Source organism: Macaca fascicularis, chromosome 17 (genome assembly GCF_037993035.2).
Source record: "Macaca fascicularis isolate 582-1 chromosome 17, T2T-MFA8v1.1".
In the NCBI taxonomy this organism is placed as follows: domain Eukaryota; kingdom Metazoa; phylum Chordata; class Mammalia; order Primates; family Cercopithecidae; genus Macaca; species Macaca fascicularis.
This window is the reverse complement of record NC_088391.1, coordinates 1210163-1223899: the sequence shown is the minus strand read 5'-3', so window position 1 is coordinate 1223899 and position 13737 is coordinate 1210163. Positions and strand designations below refer to the sequence as shown.

Genomic DNA, 13737 nt, shown 5'->3' with positions numbered 1-13737 from the left:
CTACACTTTTAAAATCACTGAAGCTTTGTAGCATCTTTTGGTGTCTGCCAGTGGAGAATCCCCACCCTAACATTATTCTTTAAAAACATTCTCAGTTGGCTGGGTGTGGTGACTCATACCTGTAATCCCAGCACTTTGGGAGGCTGAGGCAGGTGGATCTCTTGAGGCTAGGAGTTCCAGACCAGCCTGAGCAACATGGCAAAATCCTGTCTCTACTAAAAATACAAAAAATTAACTGGGCATAGTAGCACACGCATATAATCCCAGCTACTTGAGAGGCTGAGGTAGGAGAATCACCTGAGCCTGGGAGGTCGAGGCTGCTGTGAGCCATGTTTGCGCCACTACACTCCAGCATGGGCAGCAGGAGCGAGACCCTGTATCAAAAAACAAAAACCTCAGTTCATCTTCATTTTCTCTTTTGGATAAATATTTACATATATTTTGAGATTTATTCTGTTAACGTTAAATAAATTAATACCAATAATGACGCTTATAGGTTTTCTTTTTTTTCTTTTTCGTTTTTTTAAGGCCTTACCTATGAGAAACTAAATCGGCTGGATGAGGCTTTGGACTGTTTCCTGAAACTTCATGCAATCCTACGAAACAGTGCCGAAGTTCTTTACCAGATAGCAAATATGTATCTTATTTGAAAAACTTAGGGACAGTTATTAATTCTCTCAATTGGTGACTGAAGATCAATTATTAAATAAGTTTAATGAAGTAATTGAGGATAATATTTGAAGTAAGTGATGAGGATAATCTAACTAGCAGATTATCATGTGATAAAAAAATCATTTGAGTAATGCTATTTTAAAATGTTATTTGCATTGAAAGAGGAATTAATGGTTAAAACTATTATTTATTAAATTTTGAAAATAACTGAAGTAATTATGACATTTTGGGTACATATAAACCATTCATTGAAAGTCAGTTTGGTGCTTTAGAACATTGTATTAATTCTGAAGCTTGTAGGGTATCATTGAAGCACTAACTTACTAAATAAAATACTGTTTATTACTGATTCGTACTATTGATTGAGTTTGGATAATTTTTCTTATTTTTTTAACTGACCTGTAGCTATAATGAGGTGTCCAAAGACTGTTACCCTCTAAAATTATGTAATTCTTCATATGAACTCACTCATTCATTCTGTTCATTTAATAGTCATTTATTGAATGTATACTATGTGTATCAGTATTATGTTTCAAACTCAGGGGAATGTAGAACTACAAAATGTTGCCCTCATATCAGTTTCTTCCACAACACGTAGCTTTTTAAATAAGCCCTGCTCTTGGTTAAAAAAGCAGAAATGTGTTAATGTTTTTAATGCTTTTCATGCTATTTGAAAAGCACTTTAATTTCTCTCCTTATTTTAGTAAGCTTTGGCCACAATGTTGGGAAGCGTTAAACATCTTAGGTAGGTTTTCAGGTTACTGTTATCTTGATTTAAATTTTATACAGATATGTGTAGAAAATTTTATATGTCGTAAGGTGTACCATTAATAATTTTAAGTACCATCTGCTGTACTTTTGATAAAGAATTTTATTTAAACATTTTAGTTTTAAGCCAGGCACAGTGGCTCATACCTGTAATCCCAGCGCTTTGGGAGGCCGAGGCAGGCGAATCATTTGAGGTCAGGAGTTCGAGACCAGCCTGGCCATCATGGTGAAACCCCATCTCTACTATAAATACAAAAATTAGCCAGGTGTTGTGGCAGGCACGTGTAATCCCAGTTACTCCCAAGACTGAGGCAGGGGAATCACTTGAACCTGGGAGGCAGAGGTTGCAGTGAGCCAAGATAGTGCCATGGCACTCTAGCCTGGGTGCAGAGCTAGACTGTCTAAAAAAAACAAAAAAAAATTAGTTTTAGATCAGATAGCATCATAGTTACTCCTGTTAGTCTTTTTGTTCATTTAATTTCTCTGAAACTGCCAGTGTCATTATCTTTTACTACCCAATTCATGATCAGCTAGGATCAAGTCAAGCAATTGATATATTTGAGACTGTTTGAGTACATTTCCATTTTTTTTTCTTGTGGTATCACACTTGTCATCATTAAAAACAGTAGATTTTTCCGGTGTCACCCTTGTCACCATTGAAAACAGTGCTTCTTTTCCATAAACTTTGGATTGGAATATCTTCATTTCACTGAAATACCTAATATGTATAAAATAAATAGTAATTAATCAAAAAGTATTGGTATGAATAAATTATTTGTATATACACAGAAGACTTAGTAGGTACTAAAGAAAGTTACAAAAAAAAAAAAAAACAAAACCCACTATCCTTGGGTTTATAATCTAATTAGGGAAAACTCACAGGAAAAACACATGAAAGTAATTCCCTTAATATGCTGAACATGTTAAGAGAGAGAGAATAACTGGATGCAACATTCAGGACGTTTTTATTAAGGACAATTTTTGGACAATACTTTGAATAATTCTACCAGAAATTTGGGAGTTGATCTTAGTGGATAGTAATGAAGGAAAAGGGAAAGCAGGCTATACATAGGGAGCGAGAATGTTGCCTCCACAGTACTGCTGCATTCCATCTCCACCCCTGAGAAATCCAGAGGAAACAGTACACAATAGCACATTAGTGTAGGCTAAGAAATATTGTTACTGTAATGTTTTTTAAGTTTGTTTATTGATTAATGAATTTAGAAAACATGTTTTCCTTAACTGACATTGCCTAAGATATGAATTAATGGAAAATCCCAGTCAAGCTATTGAATGGCTAATGCAGGTGGTCAGTGTTGTTCCAACCGATCCTCAAGTTTTATCTAAACTGGGAGAATTATATGATCATGAAGGAGATAAATCTCAAGCATTTCAATATTACTATGAGGTAGGTGTGTTATCTTAATTTCCTTCTGTGTTTTAGCATTTTATGAATTGTTATAAAGGCAGCAAGACTTTGAAATTTTAGAAGATCTTCCCAGTTTTAAAATGATTTATTTAAAATAAAGCATTCTTGGAAAATGAAGTTTTTGTTTTGTTTTGTTTTGAGATAGTCTTGCTCTGTCGCCCAGGCTGCTGCACAGTGGTGTAGTCTCGGCTCACTGCAGCCTCCTCCTCCTAGGTTTAAGCAGTTCTCTTGCCTCAGCCTCCCGAGTAGCTGGAATTACAGGCGCCTGCCACCACGCCCAGCTAATTTTTGTATCTTTGGTAGAGGGACATTTCACCATGTTGGCCATGCTGGTCTCGAACTCTTGACCTCAGCTGATCTGCTCACCTCAGCCTCCCAAAGTGATGAGATTACCACCACGCCAGGCATGAGGTTAGTTTTTTACTTGTTTTAATGAAAAAAAATGAAATAGGTCTGGGTGAGGTGGCTCACATCTATAATCTCAACACTTTGGGAGGCCAGAGTGAGAGGATTGCTTAAGACCAAGAGATCAAGACCAGCCTAGGCAACATAACAAGACCCCATCTCTAAAATAATAATTGTAAAAGGATAGGTGTGGTGGCCCTTACCTTTAATCCCAGCACTTTGGGAGGCCAAGGAAGGCAGATCACTTGAGGCCAGGAGTATGTGACCAGCCTGGCCAACATGAGGAAACCCCCTCTCTACTAAAAATACAAAAATTATCCAAGTGTGGTTGTGGCATGCCTGTGATCCTAGCTACTCAGGAGACTAAGGCACAAGAATTGCCTGAACCCAGGAGGCAGAGATTGTAGTGAGCCAAGATCGCATTTAGTACACTCCAGGCTGGGCGACAGAGCGAGACTGTCTTAAAATAATAATAATTAATAATAATAATAATAATAAAAAGAAGTATAAATTCATTTTTCTCTTGAAGCACGATTTGCATCTCTTTTTTATTCTTTTAAATATTTAATTGAACTCAGCTCATATATTGTTATAGCAAAAGTATTTACAGATAATTGAAAAATGTGTCAAGCAAAGCTTAGGTTTTCTAAATATTATAGAGTTTCAGAATTTACAAAGTACTTAGGACAGCTCATACTCCTTTATTAAGAAATGTCATATTGGATAAATTTATTCAATAGGTAAAATATTCAAGAAGTAAATTATATGTTGCCATTGAAGTTGTATTGTTACATTCCATATATTTTTCCAGTCATATAGGTATTTTCCTTGTAATATTGAAGTCATTGAGTGGCTTGGAGCCTATTACATTGACACCCAGTTTTGGGAAAAAGCCATTCAGTACTTTGAAAGAGCTTCTCTTATACAGTAAGTAATCATTAGGATTTTATGTTTAGTTAATGTCATGTCTTGAGTTTTTTTAATCCCTAGAATTAGTATCTGATTTCAAGAACAGATATTGATGGACGGACATTCATAAATTATTTTTGTTTGTTTGTTGTTTGTTTGAGACGGAGTTTCGCTCTTGTTTCCCAGGCTGGAGTGCAATGGCATGATCTTGGCTCACTGCAACCTCTGCCTCCTGGGTTCAAGCGATTCTCCTGCCTCAGCCTCCCGAGTATGTGGGATTACAGGCATGTGCCACCACGCCCGGCTAATTTTTTGTGTTTTAGTAGAGACAGGGTTTCACCATATTGTCCAGGCTTTTCTCAAACTCCTGACCTCAGGTGATCCACCCGCGTCAGCCTCCCAAAGTGCTGGGATTACAGACATGAGCCACTGCATCTGGCCAAATTATTTTTATTTTCTTATATTTTATTCTATTTGACTTGGTATTTATTGTGATAAATATATTTCCCTTTGCATAGAATTTTAAAATATCCTCTTTAAGGTACTTTTCTTTATGTGTTTTTCTTATTCATACCTCAGCAAACAATTATTATTTCTTTATCAATGAGAAAATGACTATCTCCATCCTAGGACAAAGTTTCATTTCTAAAAGAGTCTTAATACAAAACAGTTTTGTTGGTTTCAATTTATAATTGATATATATTAAAAATTAAAATGTTTTCAATGTCCTTAAGTTCATATCAGAGTATTTTATACATATCTGATTCAAAAAAATTCAAAAATATATATTTTTTATTGTACTTTAAGTTGTAGGGTACATGTGCACAATGTGCAGGTTTGTTACATATGTATACATGTGCCATATTGGTGTGCTGCACCCATTAACTCATCATTTACATTAGGTATATCTCCTAATGCTATCCCTCCCCCCCCTGCACAATAGGACCCAGTGTGTGATGATCCCCTTCCTGTATCCAAGTGATCTCATTATTCAATTCCCACCTGTGAGTGAGAACACGTGGTATTTGGTTTTCTGTTCTTGCGATAGTTTGCTGAGAATGATGGTTTCCAGCTGCATCCATGTCCCTACAAAGGACACGAACTCATCCTTTTTTATGGCTGCATAGTATTCCATGGTGTATATGTGCCACATTTTCTTAATCCAGTCTGTCATTGATGGACATTTGGGTTGATTCCAAGTCTTTGCTGTTGTGAATAGTGCTGCAATAAACATACGTGTGCATGTGTCTTTATAGCAGCATGATTTATAATCCTTTGGGTATATACCCAGTAATGGGATGGCTGGGTCAAATGGTATTTCTAGTTCTAGATCCTTGAGGAATCGCCATACTGTCTTCCACAATGATTGAACTAGTTTACAGTCCCACCAACAGTGTAAAAGTGTTCCTGTTTCTCCACATCCTCTCCAGCACTTGTTGTTTGCTGATTTTTTAATGATTGCCATTCTAACTGGTGTGAGATGGTATCTCATTGTGGTTTTGATTTGCATTTCTCTGATGGCGAGTGATGATGAGCATTTTTTCATGTGTCTGTTGGCTGTATGAATGTCTTCTTTTGAGAAGTGTCTGTTCATATCCTTTGCCCACTTTTTGATGGGGTTGTTTTTTTTTTTCTTGTAAATTTGATTGAGTTCTTTATAGGTTCTGGATATTAGCCCTTTGTCAGATGAGTAGATTGCAAAAATTTTCTCCCATTCTGTAGGTTGTCTGTTCACTCTGATGGTAGTTTCTTTTGCTGTGCAGAAGCTCTTTAGTTTAATTAGATCCCATTTTTCAATTCTGGCTTTTGTTGCCGTTGCTTTTGGTGTTTTAGACATGAGGTCCTTGCCCATGCCTATGTCTTGAATGGTATTACCTAGGTTTTCCTCTAGGGTTTTTATGGTATTAGGTCTAACATTTAAGTCTCTAATCCATCTTGAATTAATTTTCATATAAGGAGTAAGGAAAGGATCCAGTTTCAGCTTTCTACTTATGGCTAGCCAATTTTCCCAGCACCATTTATTAAATAGGGAATCCTTTCCCCATTTTTTGTTTTTGTCAGGTTTGTCAAAGATCAGATGGCTGTAGACGTGTGGTATTATTTCTGAGGGCTCTGTTCTGTTCCATTGGTCTATATCTCTGTTTTGGTACCAGTACCATGCTGTTTTGGTTACTGTAGCCTTGTAGTATAGTTTGAAGTCAGGTAGCGTGATGCCTCCAGCTTTGTTCTTTTAGCTTAGGATTGTCTTGGCAATGTGGGGTCTTTTTTGGTTCCATATGAACTTTAAAGCAGTTTTTTCCAATTCTGTGAAGAAAGTCATTGGTAGCTTAAGGGGGATGGCATTGAATCTATAAATTACCTTGGGCAGTATGGCCATTTTCACAATATTGATTCTTCCTATCCATGAGCATGGTATGTTCTTCCATTTGTTTGTGTCCTCTTTTATTTCACTGAGCAGTGGTTTGTAGTTCTCCTTGAAGAGGTCCTTTACATCCCTTGTAAATTGGATTCCTAGGTATTTCATTCTCTTTGAAGCTATTGTGAATGGGAGTTCATTCATGATTTGGCTCTCTGTCTGTTACTGGTGTATAAGAATGCTTGTGATTTTTGCACATTGATTTTGTATCCTGAGACTTTGCTGAAGTTGCTTATCAGCTTAAGGAGATTTTGAGCTGAGACAATGGGGTTTTCTAAATATACAATCATGTTATCTGCAAACAGGGATAATTTGACTTCTTCTTTTCCTAACTGAATACCCTTGATTTCTTTTTCTTGCCTGATTGCCCTAGCCAGAACTTCTAACACTATGTTGAATAGGAGTGGTGAGAGAGGGCATCCCTGTCTTGTGCCAGTTTTCCAAGGGAATGCTTCCAGTTTTTGCCTATTCAGTATGATATTGGCTGTGGGTTTGTCATAAATAGCTCTTATGATTTTGAGATACATTCCATCAATACCGAATTTATTGAGAGTTTTTAGCATGAAGGTCTGCTGAATTTTTTGAAGGCCTTTTCTGCATCTATTGAGATAATCATGTGGTTTTTGTCTTTGGTTCTGTTTATATGCTGGATTACATTTATTGATTTGCATATGTTGAACCAGCCTTGCATCCCAGGGATGAAGCCCGTTTGATCATGGTGGATAAGCTTTTTGATGTGCTGCTGGATTCGGTTTGCCAGTATTTTAATGAGGATTTTTGCATCGATGTTCATCAGGGATATTGGTCTAAAATTCTCTTTTTTTGTTGTATCTCCATCAGGCTTTGGTATTAGGATGATGTTGGCCTCATAAAATGAGTTAGGGAGGATTCCCTCTTTTTCTATTGATTGAAATAGTTTCAGAAGGAATGGTACCAACTCCTCCTTGTACCTCTGGTAGAATTCAGCTGTGAATCCGTTTGGTCCTGGACTTTTTTTGGTTGGTAGGCTATTAATTATTGCCTCAATTTCAGAGCCTGCTATTGGTCTATTCAGGGATTCAGCTTCTTCCTGGTTTAGTCTTGGGAGAGTGTAAGTGTCCAGGAAATTATCCATTTCTTCTAGGTTTTCTAGTTTATTTGCGTAGAGGTGTTTATAGTATTCTCTGATGGTAGTTTGTTTTTCTCTGGGGTCAGTGGTGATATCCCTTTATCATTTTTTTATTGCGTCTATTTGATTCTTCTCTCTTTTCTTCTTTATTAGTCTTGCTAGCGGTCTATCAATTTTGTTGATCTTTTCAAAAAACCAGCTCCTGGATTCATTGATTTTTTGGAGGGTTTTTTGTGTCTCTATCTCCTTCAGTTCTGCTCTGATCTTAGTTATTTCTTGCCTTCTGCTAGCTTTTGAATGTGTTTGCTCTTGCTTCTCTAGTTCTTTTAATTGTGATGTTAGGGTGTCAATATTAGATCTTTCCTGCTTTCTCTTATGGGCATTTAGTGCTATAAATTTCCTGTGTCCCAGAGATTCTGGTATGTTTTATCTTTGCTCTCATTGGTTTCAAAGAACATCTTTATTTCTGCCTTCATTTCGTTATGTACCCAGTAGTCATTCAGGAGCAGGTTGTTCAGTTTCCATGTAGTTGAGCGGCTTTGAATGAGTTTCTTAGTCCTGAGTTCTAGTTTGATTGCACTGTGGTCTGAGAGAGAGTTTGTTACAATTTCTGTTCTTTTACATTTGCTGAGGAGTGCTTTACTTCCAACTATGTGGTCAATTTTGGAATAAGTGCGATGTGGTGCTGAGAAGAATGTATATTCTGTTGATTTGGGGTGGAGAGTTCTGATGTCTATTAGGTCCGCTTGGTGCAGAGTTGAGTTCAATTCCTGGATATCCTTGTTAACTTTCTGTCTCGATGATCTGTCTAATGTTGACAGTGGGATGTTGAAGTCTCTCATTATTATTGTATGGGAGTCTAAGTCTCTTTGTAAGTCTCTAAGGATTTGCTTTACGAATCTGGGTGCTCCTGTATTGGGTGCATATATATTTAGGATAGTTAGGTCTTCCTGATGAATTGATCCCTTTACCATTATGTAATGGCCTTCTTTGTCTCTTTTGATCTTTGATGGTTTAAAGTCTGTTTTATCAGAGACTAGGATTGAATCCCCTGCTTTTTTTTGTTTTCCATTTGCTCGGTAGATCTTCCTCTATCCCTTTATTTTGAGCCTATGTGTGTCTCTGCATGTGAGATGGGTCTCCTGAATACAGCAGACTGATGGGTCTTGACTCTTTATCCAATTTGCCAGTCTGTGTCTTTTAATTGGACCATTTAGGCCATTTACATTTAAGGTTAATATTGTTATGTGTGAACTTGATCCTGTCATTATGATATTAGCTGGTTATTTTGCTCGTTAGTTGATGCAGTTTCTTCCTAGCATCGATGGACTTTACATTTTGACATGTTTTTGCAATGGCTGGTACCTGTTGTTCCTTTCCACATTTAGTGCTTCCTTCAGGAGCTCTTGTAGGGCAGGCCTGGTGGTGACAAAATCTGTAAGCATTTGCTTGTCTGTAAAGGATTTTATTTCTCCTTCACTTGTGAAACTTAGTTTGGCTGGATATGAAATTCTGGATTGAAAATTCTTTTCTTTAAGAATGTTGAATATTGGCCCCCACTCTCTTCTGGCTTGGAGAGTTTCTGCTGAGAGATCTGCTGTTAGTCTGATGGGCTTCCCTTTGTGTGTAACCTGACCTTTCTCTCTGGCTGCCCTTAACATTTTTTCCTTCATTTCAGCTTTGGTGAATCTAACAATTATGTGTCTTGGAGTTGCTCTTCTCGAGGAGTATCTTTGTGGCATTCTCTGTATTTCCTGAATTTGAATGTTGGCCTGCCTTACTAGGTTGGGGAAGTTCTCCTGGATGATATCCTGCAGAGTGTTTTCCAACTTGCTTCCATTTTCCCCGTCACTTTCAGGCACACCAGTCAGATGTAGATTTGGTCTTTTCACATAATCTCATATTTCTTAGAGGCTTTGTTCATTTCTTTTTATTCTTTTTTCTCTACACTTCTCTTCTTGCTTCATTTCATTCATTTGATCTTCAATCACTTATACTCTTTCTTCCAGTTGATCGAGTTGGTTACTGAAGCTTGTGCATTTGTCACGTAGTTCTTGTGTTATGGTTTTCATCTCTGTCCGTTCTTTTAAGGTCTTCTCTGTATTGATTATTCTAGTTATTCATTCATCCATTCTTTTTTCAAGGTTTTTTGTTTCTTTGCACAGGTTACGTAGTTCCTCCTTTAGCTCTGAGAAGTTTGATCAACTGAAGCCTTCTTCTCTCAACTCATCGAAGTCATTCTCTGTCCAGCTTTGTTCCATTGCTGGCGATGAGCTGCATTTCTTTGGAGGGGGAGATGCGCTCTGGGTTTTTGAATTTCCAGCTTTTCTGCACTGCTTTTTCCCCATCTTTGTGGTTTTATCTGCCTTTGGTCTTTGATGATGGTGACGTACTGATGGGGTTTTGGTGTGAGTGTCCTTTCTGTTTGTTAGTTTTCCTTCTAACAGTCAGGACCCTCAGCTGTAGGTCTGTTGGAGTTTGCTTGAGGTCCACTCCAGACCCTGTTTGCCTGGGTATCAGCAGCGGAGGCTGCAGAAGATAGAATATTGCTGAACAGCAAGTGTTGCTGTCTGATTCTTGCTCTGGAAGCTTTGTCTCAGGGGTGTACCCCACCGTGTGAGGTGTGAGGTGTTGGTCACCGTGTGAGGTGTGAGGTCTGCACCTAGTGGGGGATGTCTCCCAGTTAGGCTACTCAGGGGTCAGGGACCCGCTTGAGCAGGCAGTCTGTCCGTTCTCAGATCCCAACCTCCACGCTGGGAGATCCACTGCTCTCTTCAAAGCTGTTAGACAGGGGCATTTACCTCTGCCGAGGTTTCTGCTGCTTTTTGTTTAGCTATGCTCTGTCCCCAGAGGAGGAGTCTACAGAGGCAGGCTGGCCTCCTTGAGCTGTGGTGGGCTCCACCCAATTCGAGCTTCCCGGCGGCTTTGTTTACCTACTTAAGCCTCAGCAATGGCGGGCGCCCCTCCCTCAGCCTCACTGCCACCTTGCAGTTAGATCTCAGACTGCTGTGCTAGCAATGAGGGAGGCTCCGTGGGTATGGGACCCTCTGGGCCAGGTGTGGGATATAATCTCCTGGTGTGCCGTTTGCTAAGACCCTTGGTAAAGCGCAGTATTAGGGTGGGAGTTACCTGATTTTCCAGGTGTTGTGTGTCTCAATTTCCTTTGGCTAGGGAAAGGAATTCCCTTCCCCCTTGCACTTCCCAGGTGAGGCGATGCCTTGCCCTGCTTCAGCTCTTGCTGGTCGGGTTGCACCCGCGGACCAGCGCCAACTGTCTGACATGCCCCAGTGAGATGAACCCGGTACCTCAGTAGAAAATGCAGAAATCACCCATCTTCTTTGTTGCTCACAGTGGGAGCTGGAGGCTGGAGCTGTTCCTATTTGGCCATCTTGGGCGCACCCCCTCAAAAATAATTTAATACATCATCATCTGCTTTGTAGTTGGCCATTTGAATTTTAAGATCAAATGTCCCTTGGAATAATTTGAATGATTTGAATGATAAAGAAATGCTTAAGTAAAATAATTTCTGTTTGGAATTTGTATTAGGCAATTCATTTTTATGATATTTATTTCACATAAATTTTTTTTGAGAATTATAAAATTAATTACCAAGGATGAGGAGATAGTTTTAGTTTAGTTACGTCTTTAAGATTAAAGCTATTTCAGTAATACACTGTAAGCTTTTTAATTACACGTAATACTACTCTAACATTAGCCGTTAGCTCATGCAAGACTCTCCCTTCTTTGAGGCTCAGTCTGCCACTGTTCCATTTTTAACTCCTATTTCTAAATGTGAGATGTTGATTAACAGTCAGTCCCTTACCTAGTCTAGCTTATATTCTTGCTTTTCATTCCATCAGTATTCTAGCCCCACAAGTTTTGACCTCCCTAACTCCATTGATCTTTACCCTCTCTTAGTTCGGTCACCTGACTCATCTGATTGTGATGATTACTAACACATTTACACCAATAAAATCTTTCCTCTTTTTTTTTTTTTGAGACGGAGGACAGAGTCTTGCTTTGTCACCCAGGCTGGAGTGCAGTGGTTTGATCCCAGCTCACTGCAACCTCTGCTTCCCAGGTTTAAGTGATTCTTCTGCCTCAGCCTCTGGAGTAGCTGGGATTATAGGCACATACCACTACACCTAGCTAATTTTTTTTTTTTTTTTTTAGTAGAAACGGGGTTTTTCACCATGTTGGTGAGGCTGGTCTTGAACTCCTGCCCTCAAGTGATCTATTCGCCTCAGCCTCCCAAAGTGCTGGGATTACAGGCGTGAGATATTGCGCCCAGCCTACACCAATAAAATCTTAAGTTACAACATCCAGCTGTCTGAACATAACCTCTTATCTTTCCAACTTCCATGCTCCCTATTTTCCAGTGTATTTTTCTTTGGTGATATTGAGACCTCCCCTCTTGACCTTCCCCTTATCTTGCAGTCTCAGCCTCCTTCTGACTTTAATTCTGAGCTTATCCATACTAGATTGCTTAATTGGCCACATCTTTTCCCTTTCTTGCTAACATTCCTGTTTTTTTTCTCTCTCTCTTGCTTTACTACCCCATTTATTCCAAGAGATTTCAGTTCTTAGGTTATTCTAGCCGTTGATTCCATTCCTTTACACAGGCTGTGAAGCACTGTCAGAGGAAAATTATGTAACCAGGTGAATTGATGCCACACAGATCTGTGTGATAATGAGCACTGCTCATCAGTCTTAAGTATTTCTCTCCCTCCTGTTTCTCTGATCTCTTCAATTCCCCTCTGTATTTTATGCCTCAGTTTCCCAGAATATAGAAGCCTTTTTTAGAAACCTTCCTAACATTTCTCTCTCCCTACTTTCCTATAAACTTACTTCCACTTGCACCTGCTGTTAATCTCCTTCTCAGTGACAGAAACTTATTCAGTATACATTCATTATATTACATCTCTTTTGAGCGTTTGTTTTCTATACCATATATCTTAATTTTCACATTTTCTTTTTTTTACATGCTAAGCTTTGATTTGTTCTATAAGTTCTACTGCTACAATAAAATGTAGGCTTTTTGAGAAGTGAGAGTATTAGTTATGTCACATAGTTCTTTACGTATTCTTTATTCTTTACATGTCAACTTGGCATGTAGTTGAATTAAATTTCTTTACTGTAGAAACTCCTCGCCTTGCTGTATCTCTTAGATTTTTATGGTTTTTAGTAATATAGTGTTTTTGGCAATTGGTTTAAGCCTAAACTGTTGTCTTTTATTTTCTTTACATTCATAAATCATGTATTAAAATATGAAGAAATCCTAGTTCTGACCGGTCCACTTAATGTAATTCCATTTTTAAGCAGCATTAGGTAATGTTCTTTAATATTGATTGTGATGATGATTATTATAAGACACCATCAAGTGGACCAATATAGGCATTATGGCAATTCCAGAAGGGGAAGAGAGAGGAAAAGGGGGGGAAGAGAGAGGAAAAGGGAGGAAAGAGACTATTTGAAGAAATTATTGCCATACTTCCCAAATTTGAGGAAAGACATGAATCCAGAAGTCTGCACAGGTCAGTGAACTCTATGTAGGAAAAACCCTAAAAGATCCACAATGAGACACATTATGATCAAACTATCCAAAAACAAAGAATCTCAAAAGCAACATGAGAAAAGTAGCTCATCACATACAGGGACCCTCAGTACGATTATTAGTAGATTTCTCACCAGAAACCTTGGAGGCCAGAAAGCAATGGAATGATATAAAGTCCTGAAATTTAAAAGCAAACAAACAAAACACAAACTGTCAACCAAGAATTCTGTATCCTGTCCAAGCGTGATGGTTCATACTTGTAATCCCAGCACTTTGGAGGCCCAGGCAGGTGGATCACCTGAGGTCAGGAGTTCGAGACCAGCCTGGCCATCATGGCAAAGCTCCGTCTCTACTAAAAATACAAACATTAACTGGGTGTGGTGGCAGGCGCCGGTAGTCCCAGCTACTCAGGAGGCTGAGGCATGAGAGTCGCTTGAACCTGGAAGGTGGAGGTTGCAGTGAGCAGAGATCGCACC

The 13737-nt window shown here is 38.7% G+C and overlaps 2 protein-coding genes across 43 annotated transcripts in view; one reads left to right on the top strand and one right to left on the bottom strand.

Moving 5' to 3' along the window:
• EEF1AKMT1 (EEF1A lysine methyltransferase 1) overlaps positions 1-13737 on the bottom strand; it is a 147280-nt gene that overhangs the window by 21309 nt on the left and 112234 nt on the right. The window lies entirely within an intron of this gene.
• IFT88 (intraflagellar transport 88) overlaps positions 1-13737 on the top strand; it is a 120992-nt gene that overhangs the window by 64039 nt on the left and 43216 nt on the right. For 35 of the 39 annotated variants that reach the window (XR_012426708.1, XM_045376907.3, XM_074021640.1 and 32 more), the window contains 3 exons: positions 529-637; positions 2698-2848; positions 4086-4201. Coding sequence is in view for 35 of the 39 variants with exons in the window: in XM_045376907.3 (XP_045232842.2) it covers positions 529-637; positions 2698-2848; positions 4086-4201 (376 nt within the window). In the remaining 4 variants the exon portion in view is untranslated. Of the gene's footprint in view, positions 1-528; positions 638-2697; positions 2849-3172; positions 3281-4085; positions 4202-13077; positions 13333-13737 lie in introns of those variants that run through there. The other 4 variants (XR_012426710.1, XR_012426711.1, XR_006693531.2 and 1 more) reach the window with 3 other exon arrangements.